The 24694-nt window shown below is 33.3% G+C and overlaps 3 protein-coding genes across 12 annotated transcripts; all 3 read right to left on the bottom strand.

Moving 5' to 3' along the window:
- Nucleotides 1-1627: 1627 nt before the first annotated feature.
- LOC112697734 (uncharacterized) lies at nt 1628-7246 on the bottom strand. 10 transcript variants are annotated; one of them, XM_072221505.1, is made up of 5 exons: nt 6785-7232; nt 5461-5528; nt 5087-5344; nt 3588-4384; nt 1628-3425 (listed from the first exon to the last, which is right to left on the bottom strand). In XM_072221505.1, exon 5 carries the CDS (start codon nt 3290-3292, stop codon nt 1919-1921), a length of 1374 nt encoding a protein of 457 aa, XP_072077606.1. In that variant the 5' UTR covers nt 3293-3425; nt 3588-4384; nt 5087-5344; nt 5461-5528; nt 6785-7232; the 3' UTR covers nt 1628-1918. The 10 variants fall into 10 exon arrangements, with proteins under 10 accessions (XP_072077606.1, XP_025606827.1, XP_072077608.1 ...); XM_025751042.3 differs by having other exon boundaries at nt 3588-3784; nt 6785-7189; XM_072221507.1 differs by having other exon boundaries at nt 3588-3740; nt 6785-7188.
- Nucleotides 7247-9772: 2526 nt separating this feature from the next.
- Nucleotides 9773-12516, bottom strand: LOC112697733 (large ribosomal subunit protein uL1). The gene is made up of 5 exons (XM_025751040.3): nt 12373-12516; nt 12010-12233; nt 11198-11359; nt 10671-10876; nt 9773-10038 (listed from the first exon to the last, which is right to left on the bottom strand). Exons 1-5 carry the CDS (start codon nt 12375-12377, stop codon nt 9985-9987), a joined length of 651 nt encoding a protein of 216 aa, XP_025606825.1. The 5' UTR covers nt 12378-12516; the 3' UTR covers nt 9773-9984.
- A 3421-nt stretch (nt 12517-15937) lies between these two features.
- Nucleotides 15938-22395, bottom strand: LOC112697732 (kinesin-like protein KIN-7N). Its single transcript, XM_025751038.3, has 18 exons — nt 22186-22395; nt 21983-22072; nt 21417-21535; nt 21208-21321; nt 21028-21109; nt 20843-20910; nt 20663-20740; nt 20425-20567; nt 20220-20322; nt 20057-20137; nt 19532-19600; nt 19403-19462; nt 19146-19289; nt 18622-18906; nt 18173-18265; nt 17640-17798; nt 17279-17545; nt 15938-16525 (listed from the first exon to the last, which is right to left on the bottom strand). The coding sequence occupies exons 1-18, from the start codon at nt 22328-22330 to the stop codon at nt 16166-16168; spliced, it is 2460 nt and encodes an 819-aa protein (XP_025606823.1). The 5' UTR covers nt 22331-22395; the 3' UTR covers nt 15938-16165.
- Between the last annotated feature and the right edge of the window lie 2299 nt (nt 22396-24694).

The following is a 24694-nucleotide window of genomic DNA, read 5'->3' as shown; positions in this document are numbered from 1 at the left end:
ATCTTAGATCCGATGAAATTTATGCACCTTCAAGTCGGGTAAAAATCGGATAAAAATTGGGTGAAAACAGAATTTTTAGCATGTAAAAATCACCTAATTTTTTAACCATTATTTCACAATTCACATAGTAAAATTCACTTAAAAAAATATAACAAGAACCAACTATTCTCCAAAATTAAAGCATAACCATAATCAATACTAATATTGTCTAATAACACCAAATATTTAAATTAATACAAATAACACAATATTATGCATTAGTTTAAAGTCTTATATATTTTAAACATAAAACATTAACTTATAATCTTATAATGACTAATAATACAAAATATTAAGGTTTACAATATTTAAATTCCACATAAGAATAGCCATCATCCATCACTAATAACACAAAATATTAATTGTGTATGATGACCGGACTATCGGGTCGAATTCGGATGACTCGAGTTATGGTCTGAACCCGACCCCGAAATAATGATCGGCTCTATTTTTGAGACCCATATCCGACCCTAAACCTGATAAAATCACACTAAATTAGCTTCTAAAATATTTGAAGCCGAACCGGGTCTTTAAATTGGACCGAGCCATATATGACCTTAATAGGTGCCATTGAATTTGATATTAAGCACTAAAATTAAACTAGCTAAGTGTATAATATTTTGAGAACAACTCAAGTCTTGTCATATTATAAATCTCGAGTTCAAGTCATGTAATATATGGGGAAAAAATAGTTGTAAAGAAAAAAGGAGCACAATGAAGTTTGTTTATATAAGTCAAACAAAATTGATTGCATATGCAAAAGAAGTGTGTAATCCTGCGTTTTATTTTATTACTTTATTTGTTAGTTTAGTCGTCACCATAAGTCACGAAAGTAATTGTTTATTGTCTACTTATACGTTTTTATTGTTCATATATATATTCAAATAAATTCTAAAAAAATTTGTATTGAACATTTTTGTTTCTAAAAAAAATTTATTATATTAAAATTCTGAATTTTATAAAAATAAAACGCATAAATCTTTACGTCATATTTTAAAAAAATTATTTATCTAAATAAAAGCAACAATTCTAACTAAGATAAATATCTATATATCTTATTTTTATAAAATTTAAAAATCTCAATATAATAAAAAAAATTTAAAGACAAATATGTGCAATACAAAATTTTTTAGAAACCTATTTAAATATATATATATTTTTTAAATGTACAATTTACGGAAATTAAGAAAGAAATCAATATATTTGACATAATAAAATTTCAATTTATTTCAGTCATTTGAGTCCTAACTTATCTTTTTTGGGATGATTTCTTTGGGATGATTTCAGACACTTTTGTTGATCCAACTAAACTCCCATCTTCTCACGGCATTTTTTTTAATATATTAAAAGAAAACTATAGTTTAGTAAATACTATCCAAGATTAGACGATTCTAATCGATTTTCCTTCGTCAAGTGATTTTTAATTATATTTCGATTCAATTATTTTTTTTCTGGATAGAGAATTATTCAATAAGAGGATGCATCATGTGTGATGAGTCACGAGTCACCTCTGTGCATAGGAATACAATTCAACAAAAGTTTTCTGATCTCGTGAATAAAGCATACCAATGAAGTTGTAGTAGATATATTTTCACTACATGAAAATTAAATTGGTTTTTATAAAGTTTTATTTAATTGATGTACATAATTAAACAATTTGAAGCAACAATGAGGAGACACTGCAGTTAGCCTACTCAATCAAATAAATTAGTAAATTACAATTACCAAAAAAAAAACCAGCAAAAATGATAATTGTATCCCTCAGAGGCTCAGAATGACATATATGGATCAAGAATGGGGCTCATGATTCAGAGCTTTATTCTTTTGTTTGTGTCAGCAAAGTATTGTAATATCTGAAGACTCAAACATCAACTGCGATTTAATCATGTAATAGTCGAATCACTCGTAGTTTAAGCTTGAGTTTCCTGGCTTCATTTGTATACCCTATACTACAAAGACCATCAATAACAGCTCTCTGAGTAGCCCTTAAGATCCGAAACCCAGAATTTAGACACAAAACCATGATCTTGGAGGCACAAAGGAACCTTCTAGCCCTACAAAGGTTGTGCACTATGATGGTATACGTGAAAGAGTCTTTAACTTCCATCGATTCGAACCATTTCATTGCGTGATCAATATGACCTGCTTTACCCAATCCATGAAGAATACAATTATGCGCAACCAAATTGTAACCAAACCCCAGTGAGTTCATATAAATCAAATGCTGCTTTGCACCTAAAAAGTTGCCTGCATTGCACAATCCATTAATTATAATCGTGTGTGTATATTGATCGCATTCCAGACCTTCTTTCTCTATGTCGCCAAGTAACTTCATGGCATCATCTAATCTTCCTTGTCTGCAGTAAAGATTTATCAATGTATTATAAGACACTAAATCTGGTTGAATACCACTATGCTGCATCAGCCTGACGATTTCATCTGCCTCTTCAATCCGCCCGATCTTTATCAGCGCAGCAATCACTGTGCAGTATGCATAGCCATCGAAAGTGTACCCTTTACTCCTCATCTCATGCAAGATCTCTAATGCTTCGTCAAACTGCCTACACTGGAAGCAACACTTCATAACCGTTGTGTAGGTAATACAGTTAGGTTCATAACCTGCTTCCTTAAACTCCCTAAGAATCCTCCTAGCTGTCCCCGTTCGTCGAGCCTTGCTTAGTCCATTAATAAGTGTATTGTATGTCAACACCTCAGGAATGAATCCGTGCCGTTGCAAGTTCCTGAACAACATAATAGCATTGTTAACATATCCATTCTTACACAGCCCATTAATCATGATGTTATATGTAGCCGAACAAGGATGCAGCTCACTAAGCGCCATCTCCATAAAAATACGATTCGCCTCATCTGGTTTCCCAAGCTTGAACAAACAATTAATCAAAATGTTATAGCTCCAAGCATCAGGGTGTATATCTGCTCGAAGCATTTCGTCGAACAGGTCCAAGGCACTCGACAACAAGCATTTCCTGGCAGCCCCAGAGATCAAAGAATTGTAAGAAATAACATCAGGGGGTATCCCTGCCTCCCTCATTCGACTAAGAACAGAATAGCCTGTGTCGACGCAATCAAAACGACAATACGCATCTATTAGAGTGTTGTATGTGACCACATCAGGGAGCACGCCCAATCTTATGCCGTCAATTATCACAGCTTCAGCTTTCACTACTTGCTTGGCTTTGCACATTGATGCTATGCAAATGTTCAATACCTTAGTTGATAATCTCGCAACCATAATTCACCAGCACCCAAAAAGGGACATCATTTTATCATAATAAGCTTCCCATTTTCAATACGAGAATTGAGAGACTTAAGATTTCATCTACAAAGCGCCAAACACGGATTCGTGTACACTGGAAAATTTACATCTGCAGTGCAGAAGTAATATGATAAAATAGATCAATGAACAAAGAAATTAAACAAAATGAACTCGTTACACTAATATGTTAGCACATATCAAAGTCATCAATATTCAATGATCCGAAAAAAGAGAGAGGCAAGGAATTTGATTGAAGACAACAATACGCTACCTGCATGACTACCGGGACAGCGACGACGGAGTCAGAAGTGGCCGCCGTGTCGGTTTGTGAGAGAGAGGGCCGAAGAGGGGGGAGGAGGCGGGAGAGTGAATCGAGGGAGGCTAATTGCCACTCGACAACAGGTTGAATATTTTGATCAAGGTTCTGAAAACCGAACCGGTCATCGAACCGTTCTGACTACTGGTTCACTGGTTTTCAGGTTCAACCGGTTCGACCGTGGTTGAACCGAAAAAACCGTTTTATAATGAAATAATAAATAAAATATACATAAACAATTAAACACACTAAAACTATATGATCTTATCAATTTACAAACTCAAAAAATTTTTTAAACTCTCTTAAAATATATGTTTCCAAGCACTTTTGTCATCATCATCTTCAGTTTTACATTCACCACTCAATTAAAAAATCTACAATCCTAATCCTCTATGATTTCTTTTGGAAAAATAAAATTCCATTCAAGAAGGAAACCACAGCTGTAAGTAACTGAGAATATTTGTGCGACTCAACACCAAGACGGAACAAGTATATAGATAGAGCAGTACCAACAATCCAATTCTCAATTCCATGAATCATAAATAAAAGGGTGTCTAAATATCCACAGAATCAATCAAATTTAGCATTAAAAAGCATCAGAAACCAAATTTTGCAGTTAAGGAATGAAGTAAAAAACATTAGAAATGAGAGTGGCTTGAACCACTGTCTTCCGCATAAGAGAAATATACTACCATCATCAACAGCACTCCCAAGACCTCAAACAATAGCATCATCTTCATGATTTCCTTGCTCTAAATCAATAACATGGGACATATGCTGTTTGTTAATTTTTGAAAGCATCAATTTGGTTTAAAATTAAAACACAGCAACAAATAATTACCCTAAACTCTGAAATCAATAAATCTATCAACAAAAATTCAAAAACAGTATACTCATAAATTAAAAAATAGCAGCAGCAGAGTAACAAACCCATTTTAGCAATAATTTCGACAACAATTGATTTCACATTCAGAAAATTACTAATCAATTTTAGAACAGACACAACAGAGCAATAACAACACAATCCAATACAGTTTCGGTGTTCATCATGTTGAATCACAGTTCAGTTTCAGTAATCACTAATCAATAATCAGAGTATAGTTTAGCTCCCTCCAATCAGAGTTCACAAAATCAAAATTCAGTTCACAAAATGAGTTCACAAAATCATGTCACAAAATCAAAATTCAGTTCACAAAATGAGTTCACAAAATCAGAGTTCACAGTTTCAGAATTCAGAGTTCATCATGTCACAAAATCAAAGAGCTACTCAATGAACAGAGTTCACAATATCAGATTTCATCACAGCATCAGAGACTCAGAGTTCATCACAGTATCACAGTATTCACACTTCACAGTATTCAGAGTTCATCAAAGTATCACAGTATCACAGTATTCAGAGTTCATCACAGCTACTTAATGAACAATAATAAGTTCATAACTAAAATTTCAATTACCTGGAACTCGAAGGCTTTCTCTCAAAGCTCGAAAGGAACCTTCAGGCTTCAACGCCGAGTCGAATGGTGACGGAGAGTGGGAGAGTGGGAGACATACAGCGACGCCGACTCGAGTGGTGACGGAGCTCACTGCGCGACGGAGCTCACTGCCGTGTGGCCGTGTGCGCCGGTGAGATCGTGATGGGTGATGGCGTTCTCTCCTTCTCTCTGAAGTCTGAACCTTGATGAACGATGAGAATGGTGATTGGTGAAGCTGAACTGTGAAATGGGAAGGGCGAAGGCATTACCGCATTAGGGATTCAGATTTGAGATCTCACTTTCAGAAAATCAGAAGAGAGAAAGAGAACAGAGAAGCAAGGTTCTGAGAACCGGACCGGTCATCGAACCGCTCTAGCTACTGGTTCACTGATTTATTGGTCCAACCGGTCTAACCGTGGTTCAACTGGAAAAACCGTTTTAAAATAAAATAATAAATAAATTATAAATAAACATCCTAAAATATAACATCCCATTTTTTGTCTCATACAATACTGTCATTCAGACAACATAATCATTGAATACAATGCAAAGGTACTTATTCATTGAGATCTCACATCATATGAACAACTTTCATGACTTAAGTTTGCACATTTTCAACAAACAATTGTAACCAGTGTTATTTTTTCTTTTACAATGATATGTACAAATCACGTATAGTACAAAACTACAAACTAACTGGAAATAGATATGAGCTTAGATGCATGATTATATCGTGTAGTGAGGTGAGTTTTTGTCTCTGTTGTTAACATGAGATTATACAATGCTCCCCCTGTGAATTTGTCTCTAAGAAACATTATAATATTCATGAATTCGCAAAATGTTTACTCTAGGGAACCAGAGAGCATACATACTGGACTAGGCAAGCAATGCTTAACTACATTGAATAAATTTGCATGGCCTTGACATGACATTGACTAATAACACATACAAATATGCATTGAAAAAGTACAAAATTTCAATAAACATTACTAAACAGAGGCAAGAAAGAACAATCATCATTCAGCAACAAACATTACAAACAGCAACAAGTAATCACACTGTTACCAAATTCAAAAAGAATGAAAACCAGATAACCCCAATCATAAACACCATTACCAAATTAAATAAAAAATCAACCAAAAATCACCTTGCAAATCAAAAACTCAATCTCTTGAACTCAATAATTACATCAGTTATCCAACAAAAAAATTGCATCACAGTTATCATAAACTGATTTCAAAGCCTAGAAGTAAAGTGAAATTAAAAACATGAAGCATATAATAAATCAAAAGATCACCAATTACAAATTTTTTAATAAGAACAGAAGTTAAGAACAATGAAAAATGAAAAAAGATTCAAACAGTTTTCAACCCAATTTTAATAAAGCTCATCACAATGATTAACAACAATAAAAAGTACTGAAGGAACAGTGAAAAGATTCAACAGTTTTCAACCCAATCAACCAAGCACTGACTGAGTATTCTGTTCTGATTCTGTGACTGAGAAGCAACAAATTCAAGTTACAGCAACAAATTTAACAAATCCAAGTAAAGTCCCAATTTACAGCAACATTTAGATTAGCAACAAGGCAAATTTGATTAGCAATTCAGCAACATGCAAAAATACAGGGAGAAGAAAAATCTGAAAAAGAGAGAGGGAAGCGATGGTGCAGGGACTCACCAACGGTTGACGGCGAGTCGGCGACCACCCCACGGAAGGCGACGAAGCAAGAGACACCCCCACGAGTTGCTTCTGCCGCCGGCGACGAGACAGACGAACCACGAGATGCCAGTGACTGAGACGAGACTCGAGTGAGACTGGAAGGCAGAATCGAGCAGAGACAACCACGGACAACGAGCAGCAACCTACACGCACAGCTCGAGCACTCACTGGCGAAGGGGGGCGCGAGCAGCCGAGCACAGAGGAGAACGGCGAGATGCGAGCACCCGACGTGGAGGATCCGGCGAGAGGCCCGAGAGAACGAAGACGGAAGTTCTTGAATGCGACAGACGGCGGCAGCAGTCTCTCACTCCGACAGACGGGGACAACTATTGGTGGAGGCTAGGGCAATTTGCTCTTTGCCTGAAGGAAGGACTTGAAGAAGGGGGGAATTGGGGATAAGGATAACGCGTGGATTTTTCCCTTTCAAGGAAGGAAATGACGTCGTTTTCAGTAAACCGGCCGGGTTCCGGTCCGGTCCGACCTGCCGGTAACCGGCCGGTTCAGCAGTTTTTGAGCGGTTTTTAATTTTGCGGAACCGGACCGTTTTCTTTGCCGGTTCCCGGTTGAACCAGTTCGACCGGACAGTCCGGTCTGATTTTCAGAACATTGCAGAGAAGACTACCCTCAGTGTTGCTGTTCATCACATTGATTTAGCCATTTAGGGTTCAACACTTCAACTGTTCCAGAGCTCCAAACGGCAGCGTTTTGCTGCTAAGCTCAAAAACCGGCCGGGTAACGGTTCGGTTCGACCGATCGGTTACCGACCGGTTCACCGGTTCAATTCCGGTTCTCATATTTTACGGTTTTTTCATTGTCCGAACCATTTTAACTTTCGGTTCACGGTTCGATCGGTTCGACTGGCCGGTTCGAACCGATTTTCAGAACATTGATTTTGATTATTTTCCTTTTCGGCTTTTACCCGGTTTAATTTCAACCGGACCGATTCTAAGCCATTGCCAGATCCCGGCTACACTGGGTCTTGTAGAACAAGGTTTTAAAAATCATACCAATTATCGAACCGTTCTTATTATTATTGATTAATTTATTCGTTCAATTGATTTGTAATTTAATTAGAATAACCGTTTTACAATAACATAAAAAAAAATATAAATAAATATACTATAATATTATTATAATTTAATATAAATCTTAAAATATTATTCAAATTTAAAATACAAATTTTAACAACCAAAGTTTATGATGTTAATAAAATACAAATGAAAATATCCAAATATAAAATGTTTAAGTAAAACTTTCTCATCTATCATTAAAAATGAAAAAATTTACTGCAGATTCATTGCATTACAGATTCACCGCATTAGAATCGTCTTCACTTTTATTTCCACCATCTTCAACAGAAAAATCAAAAGATGCACAAATAAATATTTTTTTATTGATCCTATCATCCATAATTAAAAAAATTCATTGAATTAGCTTAATTCAATTTATACTTTTATTTAGTGAATTAACTTTAAAACTGACCAATTGATGTTAGCACAACAATTAGCAATTTTAACAAAAAAATGAAAAAATTTAACAAAGATTAACAATTTTTAACAAGGTTTAACAAAAATTAAGAAAATTTTTCAATTTTAACAAACTCAGTACAATGATTAACAACAGAAAAAAAAACACTGAGGCATTACCTTCGGCAAGGGCAGTGAGCAGGAGGGAGAGTGACAGAAGACGGGAAGCTGGCGACAAACACTGGTGAGCCAACGATGCACACAACGAACGGACAACGGGCAAGAGCTACGGAGCAGGATCGGGAGTTGCTCGCGTTGGCGAACTAGGGGAGGGTCTTCGAGAACGACAAACCAAGAGGATTAGCGAACAACCACGGTGAGATAGGAGGGCGGCGCGACGGGTGGCTAGGGTGAGACGAATGGCGGCGCGATATGGCTAGGGGTATTTTAAATAAACCGGCCAGGTCTTGATTCAATTCAACCGACTGTGAACCGATCGGTTCATAGATTTTAAAATGGCTTTTTTGTTGGTCGGTCTAATCCGATTTTCAGAACTATATGTAGACTGTAGAACCCTAAATTGCTTTGGATGAATAGAGTATTCCATCGAAAATATTATATATACAAGTTTTTTTTTTAACTAAGTATAATCAAGTTGAACAATAAAATTTAGATAAACGACAAGTAAAAGTGATGAGAAAAAATTTTGTTAATGTTAGACCGACTTAATTAAGCTTAATTTACAAAAATCTGTACGTGCAACATTATTTTATTTTCGTCAATCAATATATGATCTGTTTTTGCCCAAAAAACTAATTTTAACGAAACAATTATTTGAAAAAATATTTTATATGTTAAATAGTATGATAAATTCTTAAGAGTTCAAGAAAAAAAGAATTTAGTAACCAATGATGTTAATGTGAACGAATATGTGATCTTAAAATTGTATTTATTTTTTTATTCGAAAACTCAGTTCTAAATTTTATATCCCTAACAATATTATTACACTTGAAAATATTTTGCCCGAAATATAAAAAGCACAAAAGTGTCTTTATTATTACAATTATTTTAAAAACTTGTTTATATTAATTGTTTGAATTCGTAAAATATTTTTAAAAGTTTTGTTAAAATATATATATCAAAATCAACTATCAATATAAAATATATATTAAAATTAAAATATACACTAAAATTAAATTAAACTACATATATATTTTTATATAAATACATTGATTTTTAGTATTCAAATAACATTTTTGATTTAAGAATATATTTTGTTGATATTTTCAGAATACTCCTGATATTTTATTATTACCGAGGGTGAAATTTAACCCAGCAAAAAATAGATCCGAAAAAACTAACTACATATTGAGTTCCTTTCTTTGTACTTTATTTAGAATTTGAGAACATATTTAATAATATTTATAGTATGTTAGATAATTACCCATAGAACATACTAAATAGGGGATAACCCACAAACTTATCAAGAAGGAAATTATATAGTACGCAAACAGGTTCAGCTCAAAAATAGGATCCAATGTTCGTAAGCACATTTTAAGAACAACCATGAACTAAAGAAACTAACAAAAAATTCATCCAACAAAACAGTAACAAGATGAAAATTGCTGCCAAGGTATTAAGCTACTTAATATTTTAAGCAAAATCACAATTTCACTGAATATAAAAGATCCTTCAAAACACACGGTAGGATTTTCCCATGGTACTCTTCAGATACAAGCACCTAACCTGAAATCAGTAATGGTTAAAGTTAGATGATTAGCTAGATCAAATCCGAAACAAATATTCCAGGAACACAAGGGGAGAAAAAAATAATTTCCCAAGCAGCACCTTCAAAGGACAGTAATAGAAGTAGAATAATAAAAATATAAAAATTGAAAAGCACTCATTGTACTTTGGTAGCATATTTTTAATATATATTAACAGAGATGCAAATTGAGTCAACATTTAACTAACGTTCCATTATGCAATGCTACCCTTAAGCACAGAAACTTTGTAAGAAAAATGTGTTGACTCTCATTTTCCATTTACTCATTTTCCGACCCATCACTTCATTTTGATCAGGCACACTATCTTATGGTAATGAAGTAACGAGGTAATAAGTCTCATAATGAATATAAGGAAAATCAGCCATCCAAATATTACCCACAATGAAACATGACAACCCAAATAACAAACGACTCAATGCAGGTGCATAACAAAATGCAGAATTTTTTCCTTAAAAGTTGAGTGCTGAATTACAATAAACCCATCATACATGATAGCAACAAGACAAGTTGTAAATTTCAAAGGGGTGAAAAAACACCAACATAAAAGGTAATAGAACAATGACAATATACTATGTTGAGCATGATACTCACATTCTGCCAGTTCTTTTTCAACAAGGACACAAGGAAGTTAACGCTCAGTTGTACGTTTTGGAAGATTTGCTTTTCCTCCATGCTTACATTGCCTACAGCTACTCCCATGCAGAGCACCTTCTTAAGCTGAAATTTCACCATAGCCTTGGTCTCATTGACTTTAGACTCGAGGGATTCTTGGTGGGTAACAAGTGTGGGGAACTTTCCTGCAAAGTCATGGGAATTAACAAGAATTAGTGAAGATAATGACCGAGATTCAAAGGGCACACAACATAGCAATTCCTTAAAACAGACTATAAAACTACATATTGTGCAAAAAGATTTTATCTTCTGAGGAGAGAGGAGGGGAGGTGAGGTGGATGAATAAACCAGATAATCATTTAGTTTTAACAGTTAACACATATATGTAATAAATTAATACCAAGAGAATAAATAAAAGAAGGCTAAAATGCCACACGTAAAATGGTCTAGAGTCAAATTCCTAATCATTCTCAAAAGGACATATGTTCTAAATCAAAAGTACATGCCTGCCTTATTGAGACCAGGACCCAAGAGACGAGGAATCTGCTTAATGACTGCTTCAGAAGCCAAGAAAGCATGATATTTCTTGGCAAGTTTCTTCACCAATTTCTTATTTTTGTTAAGCTTCTTCAATGCTTCAACATCCATCCAATCCAATCCTATTTTCTCTGCTTGCAAATTATAAGTTCAATCAACATAACGAACATGGAAACAATTACACACAAGCAACACCCTAAAAACACAACCAAAATATTGCTTCCATCAAATCATAAAATGTCATTGCTCTCTTTAATTGTAATCATGTAACGAAGCATTGTGTCATTTCAAGTTGGGGTGTGCATAGGTCAGGTGAAACCGGATTTGATGCGACCCAGGCCCGACCCGAAATATATACCGGGCCTATTTATTAGACCCGAACCCGGCCCTAGACCCGATGAAACCTATACACTTTCGGGCCACGATTATACCGAGTAAAAACCGGGTGAAAACCGGGCCATTAACATTACATTACCTTGATACACCAAAATGGATAGCACAGCATTTGCAAAGTCATTCAAGTCGAGCAACTCATTTACACACTTCAAATCCGAGATTGTTAAAAACGTTAATCTTAAGCCAATAACCTCAAATTAGTTACATCATTTTCGCAAAGAAAATATATATATAATTTCTATGAATCAACAGATTCTTTCATAGTTCAATACACATCAAGGGTGATGTATGACAATAATCAATTTACAAAGATGAAAGTAGCTACCATTTTTTTTGAATTAATAAGTGTTTATTGCCGCAACAGAAAATGAATTAGAAGATAAGCTTACCTCTTCAGCATGCTGAGCATCACCAAGCATGTAGATTTTCATCTTGGGCCTTGGGATGTGTGGCAACTTTACAGAACCGCTGAAACGCTTATCCTTTTGTGGGTCATATTTTTTGAGTCCAATTTGGAGCTCAATGGTCTCCATAAACTTCCTATTCTTCTCTTTGGAATCAGCCACTATCCCAATGATTGCTTCTCTCAGTGCATCACTCTGAAGCTTACTACTCAGTTCACAAACAAACGCATAGGATCAATACTCAAATAATCAATTAATTTAACAAACACAAATACCAAAAAATTAGTCAAACATTTCATCATTCCATCTCGAAATACACAAGTAAAGGTGGAAGCTGAATTTACCTCATGGTTGAAGCTAGGGTTTTGTGGGATCAAGAGCTAAAACTGCGAACAAAAGGAAATGGAAAAAAGAACAGTCAGTATTACAAAGAATAAGTAATCCAAATTAAAATCCAGATCCAAAAACGAATATTTCTGAAAAAGGTGAATTCTCTGGGGCTGAAGGAAGTTAATTTTCCGAGTGTGCCGAAATCAATGTGGAGTTATGTAAAATTATTCTTTTGTCCTTATTTTAATTTCGTTCCTAAAAGCTTCGCCACACTCCTTCCAACGGCACCAGAGGATTCACCATTGTAGCATTTGTGTGGAGAAAGAAAGAAAGAACAAACCTGGCAGAGGCGGAATCGCAGAGGAAGACTAGGGTTTCTGGATATATATGGACTTTTTTGGGTTTTGTTTGGGCCGGTTACACTTTTTTTGGGTCACGCCCGTTAAGACACGCTTTGTTTTTCCCCTTTTTTATTTTTCGTCCACTTTTAAGCTCTACTTGGTAAAAAAAAGTATTCATTAAGGTGCATTCTTCATAAATTTGAAGTAATTTTTTTCGTAATCATCCATTTGTTTTGATAAATTTTTATAAAGTAAGAAAGTGAAAAGAAGAGAAAAAAAATAAGAGTAAAGCTCTGTATCCAAACAAAATATTTAATCAAGTCTAACCAAGTTATTATAATAATTTTTTAAATCACGCGTTCCTTCTCCTTCTCCTTCTTTTCCTTTTCCTCTTCCTCTTTCTTCTTTTTCCAAATTCGCGCAAGTTCTTCTTCTTCCGAATTCGTTCATGTTCTTCTTCGTTATTGTCATCACCAATAATATCAACATTTTACAAATATCTTTACTAGTTTTGATTTTCTCTGCTACTATCATTAAATAAGTATTGACCAAATTTTTTATTCCTTAATAATTTTGATGTATTTTTGTTAATGATTGAATTTTTTTAACAAAAAAAATAAAATTATTTTTTATCACTTTATTCAATTGTATTAGTTTCATTCCATTTCATTCAATTTGTTTTAAAAGTCATTTCAATCATTGGGACAAATTATTCATTAACAACTCACCTGGACTGTAAATCGAAAATATTATTAAAACGAAATCATTGTATAATACAAAATGAATCGAATATTTGTCCATTATATAAATTCGAATTCAGAAATATTTGCGTCTAGAATAAACCAAAAATATTATCAAAGCGAAACCACTGTATAATACTAAATGAATTGAATATTGTATATTATATAAATTCAAATTCAATTCAAAATGTTGATTTTTGTTAGCAAAATGTTGGTGTTGTTGGTGATTAGGATAACGAAAGAGAAAAAGAACAAGAGGAGCAGAAGAAGAATCTGCGTGCACAAAGAAGAAGAAAAAGTAGCTCGATGCATAAATGAGCGTGAGAAGAAAAAGACGCGTGTGTAATCATGTTTTTTTAATGAGAGTGATTTTTGTTGGTATTAGACCTATTTAAATGAACTTGGATAAAAAAATATTTAAAAGTGTAACCATCTTAGAAAAATAAATGGTAGATAAAGTTAATAGAAAAAGAAATTAATTTACCCCATAAATACATTATATAAATCAATTTACATATAAGGCTTATAGTTTGGGCTTTTGGAATTTGTAGTTTATTATATATGATTTAAGTTTAGGATTATGGTTAAGGTTTAGGGTTTGAAAGATGTGATTTAAAATTTAAAATAAAAAATTTATGGTTTATTGTTTAGGTTTTACAATTAGATTGCAAAAAGATTTAGATTTTAGAGTTTAGAATTTAGTGTTACAATTAGAATTTAAGGTTTAATATTTAGAATTTATAATTTAGAAATTTGGATTAAGGGTTTAGAGTTAAGATTTAAAATTTAGAATAGGTTTAATTATTTTGTTTATTCTTATAGTTTCATCAAATTTGTAATTAAGTTTTTATACTTTTTTTTTAATTAGATCTTTTCACTACTTTTAATTTTGTAATTAGGTAATTTTCGTGTAAAAAAATTAAAATTAATGGAATATTCTTCCCAAAAAATATATAATAAAAAATTTAATTAAATTCTTAATTATAGATACCTTCAATTTGTAGAAAAATATTCTCTTAACTCTAATATTTTTTATACTAGTAAGAAATTAATTATAAAATTAAAAGCGATATAAGAACCTAATTAAAAAAATTAGAGATTTAATTACAAATTTAATGAAACTATAAGAATTAATAGAATAATTAAACATTTAAAATTTAAGATTTAGGTTTTAGTGTTAGCATTAGTTTAGAAATTTTGAATTAGGATTTGGATTTGTAATTTAATATTTAAAGTTAAAAGATTTATGTGACAAAAAAGATGTAAATAATTTATATACTAAATGATTTGATATTTAAAAAATTTATTCTAAGGAATTATATTTTCTAGAATATTATATCTTAAAATATTATGTCCGATTATTTTTTTAAAAAAAAACTTGTTTATCTAATACTCCAAGGTTCTGGAAATTATATTTAATATGAGAAATATTAAAAGACTATCAAAATTTAATAATTTTGATAATTATTTTTAGCCATTAACCAAATTTTTTTAGTTTAATAATCTAATAATATATTTTAAACTATTCTTTTAAACATTAATAGTTAACTAATGGTTAAAAATATAAAATTTTAATAGTCTTCTAGTATTCCTCCTTTAATATTTCCAAAAGTAGAATCTTAATTTCTAAAATACCTCCAATAATAATAAAAGCAAGAATTCTTTGACAAGAAATTTAATAACTAAAGAATCCAAATCATATAATAATAATTTTATTATTTATATACTACTTTTTATTCTCTTGACAAGCGAATACTAAATATCCCTTTTTTGGAATGAGAATAAAAATTTTCAATTTTGACAATAAATTTTTCATTGAGAACAATTTATTCCTAAAAAATATATTTTAAAATCTCAAACAAACATAGGAATAATATACTTCTATTACGTAGCGTTTGGTGGAGAGACAGAGACGGAAAGACTGATACTGAGAGACAGAGACTAAGAGACAGGAATTGAAATAAATTTCAGTATTCTGTTTGGTGTAAAATGAGAGACATGAATTGAAACAAGAATGAAACTCTAATTTAATTTGCACAAAGGGTGAAATTGGAATTAATTAATTGAAATGAAAGTATTTTAGGTATAAAATGTTATTAAAGTTTCAGTTTCCATCTCTACAAATTTCAGTCCCCTGTGTCCCTACTTTTTGGAGGTACTGAAATACTGAAATTTTAGAGACAGAGACAGAAATTTTAGTACCAGTCTCTGAACTAACAAACACGATACTGAATCTCAGTCTCTCAGTCTCTGTCTCAGTACCTCAAAACAAACGCTACCTTAAAGTTCCTTAAAAACATTACTAAAAAATAAAATTAGTTCAACAAAACTGCCAAACAAACCACCTATTACTCACAAACGTATCCACTTATTTAGCTCACGATCATGAGGATCCATTAACAACGTGCTTTATGAGACCTGACCGTCTCTCAAAATCAATTTTACCACTTCTAAAATACAAAACTCAAGACAATCAATTAAGGTGAATAAGCATCAACTAGTCCAACATATCATGATTGGTATTCAGACCACTCACTTTTAACTACATTTAAAGATACATAGCAACATTTCTAAAACACCTAAGAACTATTCATGTCAATCTCAACTCTAAGTGGAGAACATTCCAAAGAGCAGAAGCAAATCAATGTGGAGAAATGTATAAAAAGTTGAGTAGATGATATACAAGACACTAAGGTAGCGAAGTCCTACATAAGTTACAACATCCTCTAATCTTGACAATCAACAGACTTAGGCACCGAGCTTAAAGTTTGGGCTCTTAATTTCTCAATCTGAGTCTTAAATTCACTATGGAAGGAAATGAGTGATTTCTGACGACAAGCAAAAGCTGAAGTAAACTGCTTAAGATCCCCTTCTAGATTATTCCTTCTCTGTACTTCAGTATTTAAATCTTTCAAAGCATTTTCCTTTTGGCTTGAAACCATTGCAAGTTTCTGGGATGATTCAGAGAACATCTGGAGCAAAGAGTCTCTTTCATCCTTCAAGAGTAGAAACTCCTTTTCCAGGCTGTCATATCTTTCATTTAAAACCTCCTTTGAATAAGCAGTTTCTCCTCCCAAATCAGAGCCCTTTATCAAAAAAAGTTTGATTTAGGATAATAATGTACAGCATACTATGCTCTTGCCTCAAATTTAACTCTATAATGCAGTTTAGTCTATCACTAATGATGTTCTTCCGTGCCATTTCATGTTATAATAAGCTAAATAGGAATATAACTCTATCAAGGGATTTCCCATGTTTATTCCTACACAATAGAACTTTCTCAGAGCTCTCCCTCAATAAGTTCATTTTAGATTATTGAAGTTATGACAAGCTACCACAATATGCAAAACAAGTAGAATCATGAAAGCAATTGAAGCCATATGAACAGGAAATGCCATTTAAAATTCCTTTAATAGATGGTTTTAAGGTGGGAAAAAATAATTCTATACATAAATCAGCCACAACATAAATGTACTATTTGCTACAAGAAGAAGGAGACCATGAGAGACATCTGGTTAACTATGATATTTTATTTCTTACAAATCCGAACTGTACAGTGTACATCCTCAAGGAAGAGGGGGGGGGGGGGGATGAGTTAACAATTATCTTTTCTGTTTTGTATTGGGGATGAATACATGGAAAGAAACATGTCTATAATTTCTTAGTTATTTGCTCAACTTCTGGCATAATATAATAAATGCCAGTCCAAGGTTCAGCTAGAGTGTGATATTAAATGGCAACAAAATTCGGAAAAAAGACACGAGATAACCAAAAATTAAGACACAGAATAAAACCATAACTGACGATTGATATCTGGATATTTGTGACCAGACAACTACCTTGTGTTCACAGGTGCACGAAGGGCTCCTCTCCTGCTCTTCTGTTGTTGAGCTTTCTGATGACTCCAACGATGTAATGATATTGTTCACCTTTTCTTGAAACATTCTTTGTTGTTCATGCATTGGAGCATAATTCCCATGGCACAACCTTTCACCATCCATCGTCACTTCAAAGGAAGCTTCCAAATTTGAAAATAGTTGTGCACTAATTTCACTCATGGTTGAAAGCATATTTGCAGTTGATAATTTGCCACTAGATGCACATTGCTGTTTAGAACACGGGAGAAAGTTAACTTCCAGCTTCTTAAACTGGTTAAGACAACAGAGGATGAAAGAAACCGATATGGTGCAAAGACTGAACCTGCATCACTGACAAAACTTGCTCATAGCTGTTTTTGAAGTTCTTCACAGATTCAGATAACCTCAGAGGCAATTCTTGAAGTAGTTGTGTTTCTTGTCGATATACCAGCGTCTCACCCATTAGTCGCTTGCTCAATGGTACTTCGTCAGAATGCTTTCTCTGGATCCATATGCATCAACATAGCCAAGCACCATAAACAAAACAATTTATAAGAAAGAGGTCAAAAGGAAAAAGATTGTAGATAACATCAAAGACATCAGAGTAATATAGAATTGAATCCTTCCGCATTCTTAGATGGAGCTAGTCTAAGTTACTACACAGATGGAGAAACTGAGGAGAAACCATATTGACATTCAAGAAGATCACCTGATATGCATGAATCCCATTATCATAATCATATTTGAATTTTAGCAGTTTACTATTGGACAAGATAAACCTTTGTATCAGGTAAAACAATTTATTTTTAAAAGATCTTTATAATCACAAGTCCATACATTCGAATTCCATTTTCATAAAGATATGAGACTACTGACCTTGAGTTCATTGATCTTTTCATTAGCAATTTCCAGTTGTCTCCTCAAATCTTGAACCTCACGATCATACTTTTCATTCTGACTTGTACAAACCTGAAAAACATAAGCCAAATGAATAACAAACAACAAAAAACATAGATTAATAAGAAGTGCATTAACATTTAAACTAGAATATGATTTTCACAAATTCTAACTTTCATAACTTAAAAGGAGGCTACTCTATAATATAGTTACATAACTTTCATGAAAATAGTTACATAAACAAGAATAACTCGACAACAATGGAAATTATAAAAAATGGAGGACAAACTATGCTATGCCACCTTTGCCTTTTCTATTGATCTTTTGGGTTAGATGTGACTGAAATGGGAATTAAGATCCAAAAAATTAAAATTCAAGACATATAAGTAGATCCCCTTAAGGGGAATAAATAACAAATATAAACTCACAGGAGTTGTATCAGTTGATGGGAATGATTGAACTTTTCGAGTGGGAGTAGTTTGAAGTGAATCAAGGTCTGCAACATAACCATTGTTCATTTTCAGCCACAGATCTTCATCAGCCACATTGCTGAAAGCATCTGGAAGAGGGCTGTAATCAGATAATGTACAATGCTTTGATCGCTTGGCGACAAAAGCACTGGGATTTGTCTTTAAACATGGAGATTTGAAGATATCTCCATGAGAAGCACTATTGATATCGTTGCATTCTTCAAATTTGTGCCTCAGAAATCCCTGTCCATATTTGTACATGCACGATCATTAGCAGAACATAATGAAAGTACCAGAAAGACAAGAATGGGAAGAGAATCAAGTAATGAAGAAGCAATAGAAAGATAACCGAATTGTTCCAGAAGAACAAAGATAGTCGTGCAGATCCAATGTTACATTATTTTAAACAGAGCAGATAAATAACTGTCTTTGCACATGCTTATTCAACTAGTCGCATCACTTTTTTCCTTCTTGAGGTGTACCTGACTTCCATTCGTGTTACAGTCCGAGAAGGACCTAGTACTGGAATTTTCCATTTTCAACTGTTGTTGATCCCTAATCCATTGATTCCGTGACTTCCTCTCCTCTTCAAGTTCCATTTCAAGCTTCCCACGCTCCATCTCATACTAAATGGGAGAACATGAACAGATAATTAATATAAAAAGAAAGTTCATTTAATGCTTCAGCACCAGTCTAATGCGAGTTAACACTGCAAACAATCACAAAAGGTAAAACCTGCCTTGAGCAAATCGTTCCTGAGTTTAAGAATCTCTTGCTCGAGCACTTCTGCATGGGATCCCTAAATAGAAAATTTTATTAATATGATTCTATGACTTGAAAGAAAATATTGTAATCAGAAGACAATTACCTGAAGTTTCTTACGTAGCTCCTCTATTTCTAGCTGTTGTCGCTTTAACAAGGCTGCATCTGTCAGGATCTGAAATAATGCCCACCGTCAAGAAATCAAGTTTGGCCAAGAAAAGTGCAGAAATCAAATAATACAGCCAAGAACAGACAACAGAGGCAAAAACATTTTTGCAAGGAAGATACTGAAGATTCAATAATGTTGCTATTTCCTGACCAAGTAATCTAGACAGATTAACGAGCCCGAGTAAACAATGTAAAATATTATCCTATTTCAAAAGTCGACTATCCTCTAATATCTAGTAGCACATATATTAATTTAAGCAATCACGGTGGCAGAACAGGACAACTCTTACTAGTATGTACTAGCGGCATAATGCTTTCCTATTGTTTTATCGTTCTATGTCATACCTTTTTTTTATTCCGTATTAGTAGTACAATAGAAGTTTTTATGATGGTATTTATTTTAGGAAGAAAATTGGACATCATTCTCTTGTACATGAATTTGATGTGCATGAATTTCACAGACCTCATTCACTTGAACACAGTTGGTGATACGTTTGGCTCTACTAGCAAACTGAAGAGTCCCTCTTGTTTCTTCAATATGAATCTATACAGAATGGAAAAAATATTGTAATTAACATAATATACTAATGACCGAAATTCAAAAGGAGTATAATAAAATCCAAAACCTCTTCTGGTGCTAAGGTACAAATAATGGAAGTTTTGGCGTTGCCACCAAGAGCAGGTTGTAGTATCCGAGTTAATTTACTATCACGATACGGGATATGGCCCCTGCAGCAAATGAATGAGAAAAAAAACCCAAAATAACATTATTATCTTCTAAAGCTATTGAAACAGACCAACAGCATAGAAGAAAAAGGGGAAAAAATATACCGTTGCTTTGAACCGTCACTTAATTTGTTGATAACATTTCCCAAAACCATTAAGCTCTTGTTAATATATTTTCCTTCTTTCAAACGTACTCCATCAGCTCCAGTCTTAGCAATCCTTTCCGAGCCAGCTAAGTCGACTAAGTTCTGTTTCCACAAGCTGAACTATAAGCATGGAACTTCTTTGCAACGGAATTTTGAAAAGGACGTTGAAAAAATAAAATTGTATATGTATTACTAACCAAGACTGATACTCGAACAATGTCGTTAACTGATAAATCATCATAAGAGTTGAACTCCTTCCCTTTGCTTTCAATCACCTACATAGATTTGATAGGGAAAACATTATTATGTGATTCTAGATTGTTTTTATAAAGGTATTTTGTGGAAATGCAAGAAGAACATATAGGTTTATAGTATACCATTCTAAATATTGTATGCGATCTGCTACTCCTAGCGTTCATATTTGTTTCACCAAAGTGCCTGTTAACTGAGAAAATACAAAAGACCAAATTTTAACTTCAATTAAATATACTTCTACCATGCATATTCAAACATCAAACTTCAAAGAAAATCACCAAAAAAATCTAGAACTAAAATTACAAACCTTCCCCTGAATTAATTAAATTTAATACTTGTTCGGCATTGTTTACTATCTCCTCCCGGAGCCCTGCAACAAATACTCCACGCTGGAAAAAAAAATTAAAAAAATATATAATCAGCTATTCTCATGCATGCATAAAAGTACACTAGACCACGATAAGCTCTCAAATCAAAGCTAACAAACCTCCAAACTCTCATGAATTTGCAATTTCTGATTTTCAACAACTAGAAGGTCATTAATTTCTTCATTATAGATCTCCATGTAGGACACTCGAATCAGAAACTCACGATCAGACATCTGAAAATAAATTGGTCAAACCAAACCAAGCATCAAAATAATAACATGAACAACTACAAACACAAACTCTAAACAAGACTTTTAGCAGAACCTACCGTCTCAATTTTTGCAAATATATCTTTGACAGCCCGAGGAATTATTCCTGGATCGTTTTCCGACCCATTCATGGTGAATGTCTTGCCACTGCTGGTCTGCCCATAAGCAAATGCAGTTCCTAACCATATATTCATCTCAATAATTAACCACATCTAAAACAAAAACTGCAAGCACTGATATCCAAATCCAAATGGCACGGCACGTTAGAATAGAAATAATTGCTGTTAGATAACATCTACTGGTTGCCAAATTCACACAATTAATTCTGACTTAAACTCACCATTACGCTCAAATGATATAGTAATTAGCAATCAAGAGTAATGCCACTCAGTAAAGTAACTTTGAATACTGAGCAATTTTTAGTTCTTAGTTAGTACAACAACTAAGCTAAGCTAGGCCTAAGCATTACTGATTAGTGTACTTTGATTGAAGTCTTAATTTCAAGTTTGCAACTACAGCAAGGTAGAAAGCTTCAAATTATTTAAATATAAACCAATTCAAATATAATAACTAAATTATGCAGTAAAAGGAACAAAAATTCCAACTATATAAGTTAGAAACATGCCATTGAAGCCATCGAGCGCAGCATGAATTATATCCTTGGTGAGCAGCTCGTAGACGCTAGCATTGGTGCTAGTTTCGTCGAACACGTGATCTGCAAGTAGCGTAGAAACGTGGAAAAAAGGTAGCGAAAATCAAATCGAAATTGCGAAAAGCTCGAAGTAGCGTGAGCAAGTAGAGGAAGAAGAAAGAAGAATTAAAATATACCGAAAGCATAAGAAGTGTTAGAGAGCGGTGTGCCATGAATCCTGTGAAGCGAAACACGATTCTCTTCGACCTTCCAGAAGCTTCCATTAGAGGAGTCTTCGGAAACTGGAGGTCGAAGTCGAACGGCGACGCAGATCTTCTCCATTTTTGCTTCTTCTTCTTCGATCTGAATTGTGTTTTATCTCCTTTTTTTTCTTTTTCTCCTCTCTCGCTTAAGGGCGCGTAGCTGCAACGTTTTAATTAGATTTGAAAAAAAAATAAATTGACGGAAATGCCCTTTCTTTACTTATATTTCGACTGGACGAAAATACCCTTCAGTGGCTTTAGGTGTTGGGCTTTGAAGTTTGAAGTCATATGCTTCTTTTTTTACTTACAGGTGACGGAACAACTGATGGGCTCTTATAGCCTAAATGGACATTTACAAGGTTGATGCCTGCCCATTCCTGTCCAAAACAAAATATTTTAACTAATGTTGTATATGTTCACTTGGGCCCCTTCAAAAACAAAATAAAATACCAATAAAAAAGACAACAAACAAACCAACTTGGTTGGTCGAGTGGTCAGCTCACTCGTCCGCTCTTGTGCATACAACAACCTAAAACTCCTAAGTTGAACTCAAATAATTATTTATGTGCTTCTTTTGAGCTAACTTTTTTGTTTTTTGAGTTTTGTTAGATTGATTTTGTAAATATTAAAACTACTATCTAGGTCTTATAACAAGTGTGTTTTTAGGGTTGCTATATATCTATAGCAGAAGATTTGGTACAAGAATATGAGGCAGGATATTTCAGTACTTAGGTACTCGTTTAGACAGTATTTTTTCTGCAAACATGCTTGGTCTTTATAGTTGATTCATGGTGCATTGTTTTATTGCCAACTTTCTTTTCTCTTGTTTGTGTTTCCTTTATCAATGAAAATCGTCTTGTTACTGTAAAATGAAAAAAAAATATATATATATATCTCAAATTTTATTTAATTATTTAAGACTTTAATAAGTTTTTATCCTATATAATATCTATTTTTGGTTTATTTTGCCTCCTATAATATTTTTCTTAGTTTCGATCCAATTAATAAATTTAAAAGGTCTTTATTAAAATTATTATTGTTAGTTCGATTTGTATATAAGTGTGCTCACATGGTAGATTAGATGTTGATGTGATAAGTTGAATACTAATGTAGTAAGATATACAATATCACCAAACCTATCATATTAGTATTTAATAGAATAAACTAATAATTAGAACTAAAATAGCAGTCTTAATTTAAATTTTACTTTATCAAATCTAAAAGAAAATAGTATAGAAGCCAAAACCAAAAAACAAAAACTTTTTAGCAATCAAAACTTATTTAATTCTTAACATTTTATTTAATATATATTAAAAATTTGGATATTTAAGTTTTTTTTAAAAGAAAAAAAATGTTGCTGACTCGGCGAGTGTTGCAAAACACGTTTATCATTGCATCTTTTTTATTATTAGTCTAAAGTGTCACGGCCCTAGACACACATCGACACTACAATTCTGGTATTCAAACTTACTCAACCTCTTAAGTTAAGACTAAGTCAACCTAATCTTTAATATTTAGCAAGAAAGCTGAGAATATAAAAGAAATGAAGTTTTTGTGGAAAGAATACTTCATTACTCAAATATTTATTACAAATGACTCACTCACACAAACTCTAATTTTCACCCCTGTTTATAGCCATCCACCTCCTCAATTGATAGTTAGGATCAAATCTAATCAACGATCCAAATTGAATATCTAAAACATTCACTACAAATATCTATCCTACCACATTTATCTAAATACTTCTAGATTATTTCATACTACTCTTCATATTTTTATATACATACACACTCTTTTAGAATACTTTATGACCATCCAAAGTCTTCTAGAATCTTTTAGGGTATTCCGTGACATTCTAGAGCATTCTAGGATGTTTTGGAACCATCTAGAGCATTCTCAAATACTTTAGAAAAATATACAAATACCGTTAAATATAACTTCTAAAATTTACCATGACATTCTCCCCCACCTATTTTACAGATATCCTCGTCGCATTCTGTTCATTGATAGCATTCTAAGTGTTCTTGAAATTGTCATAGATCTTCACGAGCTTTCCAGCTAGCTTTAGTTATCGGGAGTCCTTTCCATTTGATCAAGTATTGGATACTTAATTGGTGGTACTCCTCTGCGTCTCACAATGTGATTAGCTAAGATCTCTTCGATTTCCTTATCAAAGAATCTAATCACTACGGCGAAGCATGATTTGAGTTACCTCTACTTGGTTCCGCTCGATCTCCAGTATATGGTTTAAGCATATTCACATGGAAGATGAGATTGATCTTTGTAGAAGGAGGGAGCTATACTTTGTAAGTAAGCTCCCCAACACGTCTAATAATCTCAAATGGTCATTCATATTTGCGAATCAAGCCCTTATGAACCTTGAGAAAGACTTTGAATTTGTGTGGATGAAGTTTAATCATTACCTTATTTCCCACTTGATAGC

The sequence above is a fragment of the Arachis hypogaea genome, chromosome 16, assembly GCF_003086295.3.
Source record: "Arachis hypogaea cultivar Tifrunner chromosome 16, arahy.Tifrunner.gnm2.J5K5, whole genome shotgun sequence".
Lineage (NCBI taxonomy): Eukaryota > Viridiplantae > Streptophyta > Magnoliopsida > Fabales > Fabaceae > Arachis > Arachis hypogaea.
This window is presented reverse-complemented; position numbering and strand designations above follow the sequence as displayed.

Excerpts from the sequence above, each read along its gene's own strand:
- LOC112697733 (XM_025751040.3), bottom strand. Across the intron at positions 10,877-11,197 it reads TCCTGGTCTCAATAAGGCAG|GAAAGTTCCCCACACTTGTT; the intron begins GCATGTACTTTT and ends ATGACTTTGCAG. Across the intron at positions 10,039-10,670 it reads TGAAAAAGAACTGGCAGAAT|GTTAGGTGCTTGTATCTGAA; the intron begins GTGAGTATCATG and ends TACTGATTTCAG.
- LOC112697734 (XM_072221504.1), bottom strand. The coding sequence starts at position 3,292 with ATGGTTGCGAGATTATCAACTAAGGTATTGAACATTTGCATAGCATCA.
- LOC112697732 (XM_025751038.3), bottom strand. The coding sequence starts at position 22,330 with ATGGAGAAGATCTGCGTCGCCGTTCGACTTCGACCTCCAGTTTCCGAA. Across the intron at positions 20,741-20,842 it reads CGCATACAATATTTAGAATG|GTGATTGAAAGCAAAGGGAA; the intron begins GTATACTATAAA and ends AAATCTATGTAG. Across the intron at positions 17,546-17,639 it reads AAGTTTTGTCAGTGATGCAG|CAATGTGCATCTAGTGGCAA; the intron begins GTTCAGTCTTTG and ends TGTTCTAAACAG.